General features: G+C 46.4%; 1 protein-coding gene across 1 annotated transcript; it reads right to left on the bottom strand.

Annotated features, from left to right (window-relative positions):
• Window positions 1–224: 224 nt before the first annotated feature.
• PHALS_08114 (uncharacterized protein) lies at window positions 225–463 on the bottom strand (the record flags this gene model as incomplete). The annotated part of the gene is made up of 2 exons (XM_024721698.1): window positions 225–344; window positions 416–463. 2 exons carry the CDS (start codon window positions 461–463, stop codon window positions 225–227), a joined length of 168 nt encoding a protein of 55 aa, XP_024586771.1.
• Between the last annotated feature and the right edge of the window lie 604 nt (window positions 464–1,067).

Here is a 1,067-nt window from a genome sequence, read left to right as displayed (position 1 = left end):
CGCGGGTGCTTGAAACGGTTGTTCACGATGATTGAAAGAAGCTGAAGAATATGCTGAAAATAAGCAGGGTGCGCTTGGATGGCTGCCAAGATGCCTTCGTGAGATGTCATTTTGAGAACGTCTTGCTCGAAAAACTCGTCGATGACATCTTCAAATCCTTCTACCAAAACTTGTTATACTTTAATAGCGAGGGTACGGACGCGTTTTAGTGTACGAGTTCCTTCTCATACGGGGAAATAGGATGGAGCAGTAAAGCCGGATACTAAAGTGACCATTTCATTGTCACCCGCGTCTTGCTCACCAGCTTTCAAATCAACATCAGGTGGGAGAGTCGAATCGAATCCCTCACAAAGAAGAATGTCATAACAATATGGCGATAGTGGGATGAGTACACCAGCGAATTGAAGTCTTAAACTTCGCACAAAAACTCGCAGACAACGAGGCCTGTTAACTCGATGTACATGCCGCCGTCGCAATTAGTGCTCCCGTATTGATAGTGCTGAACGAAATTCCACTCAGGTGCCCCTTCCGATACAGCGTCAACGATTATGCGCTGACACTTAGCTTCAGTACAAGCTAAGGCACGACCTTTGATCATAGCATAAGCAAATGGATCATCAAGGTTTATATCAACCGTGTTTTAACTCATGGGATGTTGGGGGCGGGTCGTCTCTTCCAATCACGCTAGCTTTAGAAGTGTCGGATAATCAACGAGGTTGAGGCCATTATAAGGGCGGCTTTACCCGAGTAAGCTTGCATAGCCTGTGCTGCACAAAACACGGAATTTCTTCCGAGTCGAAATGTACCTACCGAAAAGGTTCTCCGGTCTATCCAAATAGCCCGGTCGGACAGCCAACACTGTTAAAGTATACAGTGCGTCCCCTAGATGTCACTTGGTCATTCACGGGCGTAGAAGTAATTAAAACAGGTTTGGCCCCTTTTTGCACGAACCAGTCGTAAATTGCTTGGTCGGAAACGCCTTTCTCAAGATGGCTCAAGTCCACATAGTACAGTTTGTCGTACTTTGGTATTTACGGGGCGTCGCACTTTTGTCGCAAATCGAAAGC

The sequence above is a fragment of the Plasmopara halstedii genome (genome assembly GCF_900000015.1).
Source record: "Plasmopara halstedii genome assembly, contig: Scaffold_3150, whole genome shotgun sequence".
NCBI classification, from domain to species: domain Eukaryota; phylum Oomycota; class Peronosporomycetes; order Peronosporales; family Peronosporaceae; genus Plasmopara; species Plasmopara halstedii.
Note: the sequence above shows the minus strand (reverse complement) of the source record. Positions and strands in the feature narration are given on the sequence as shown.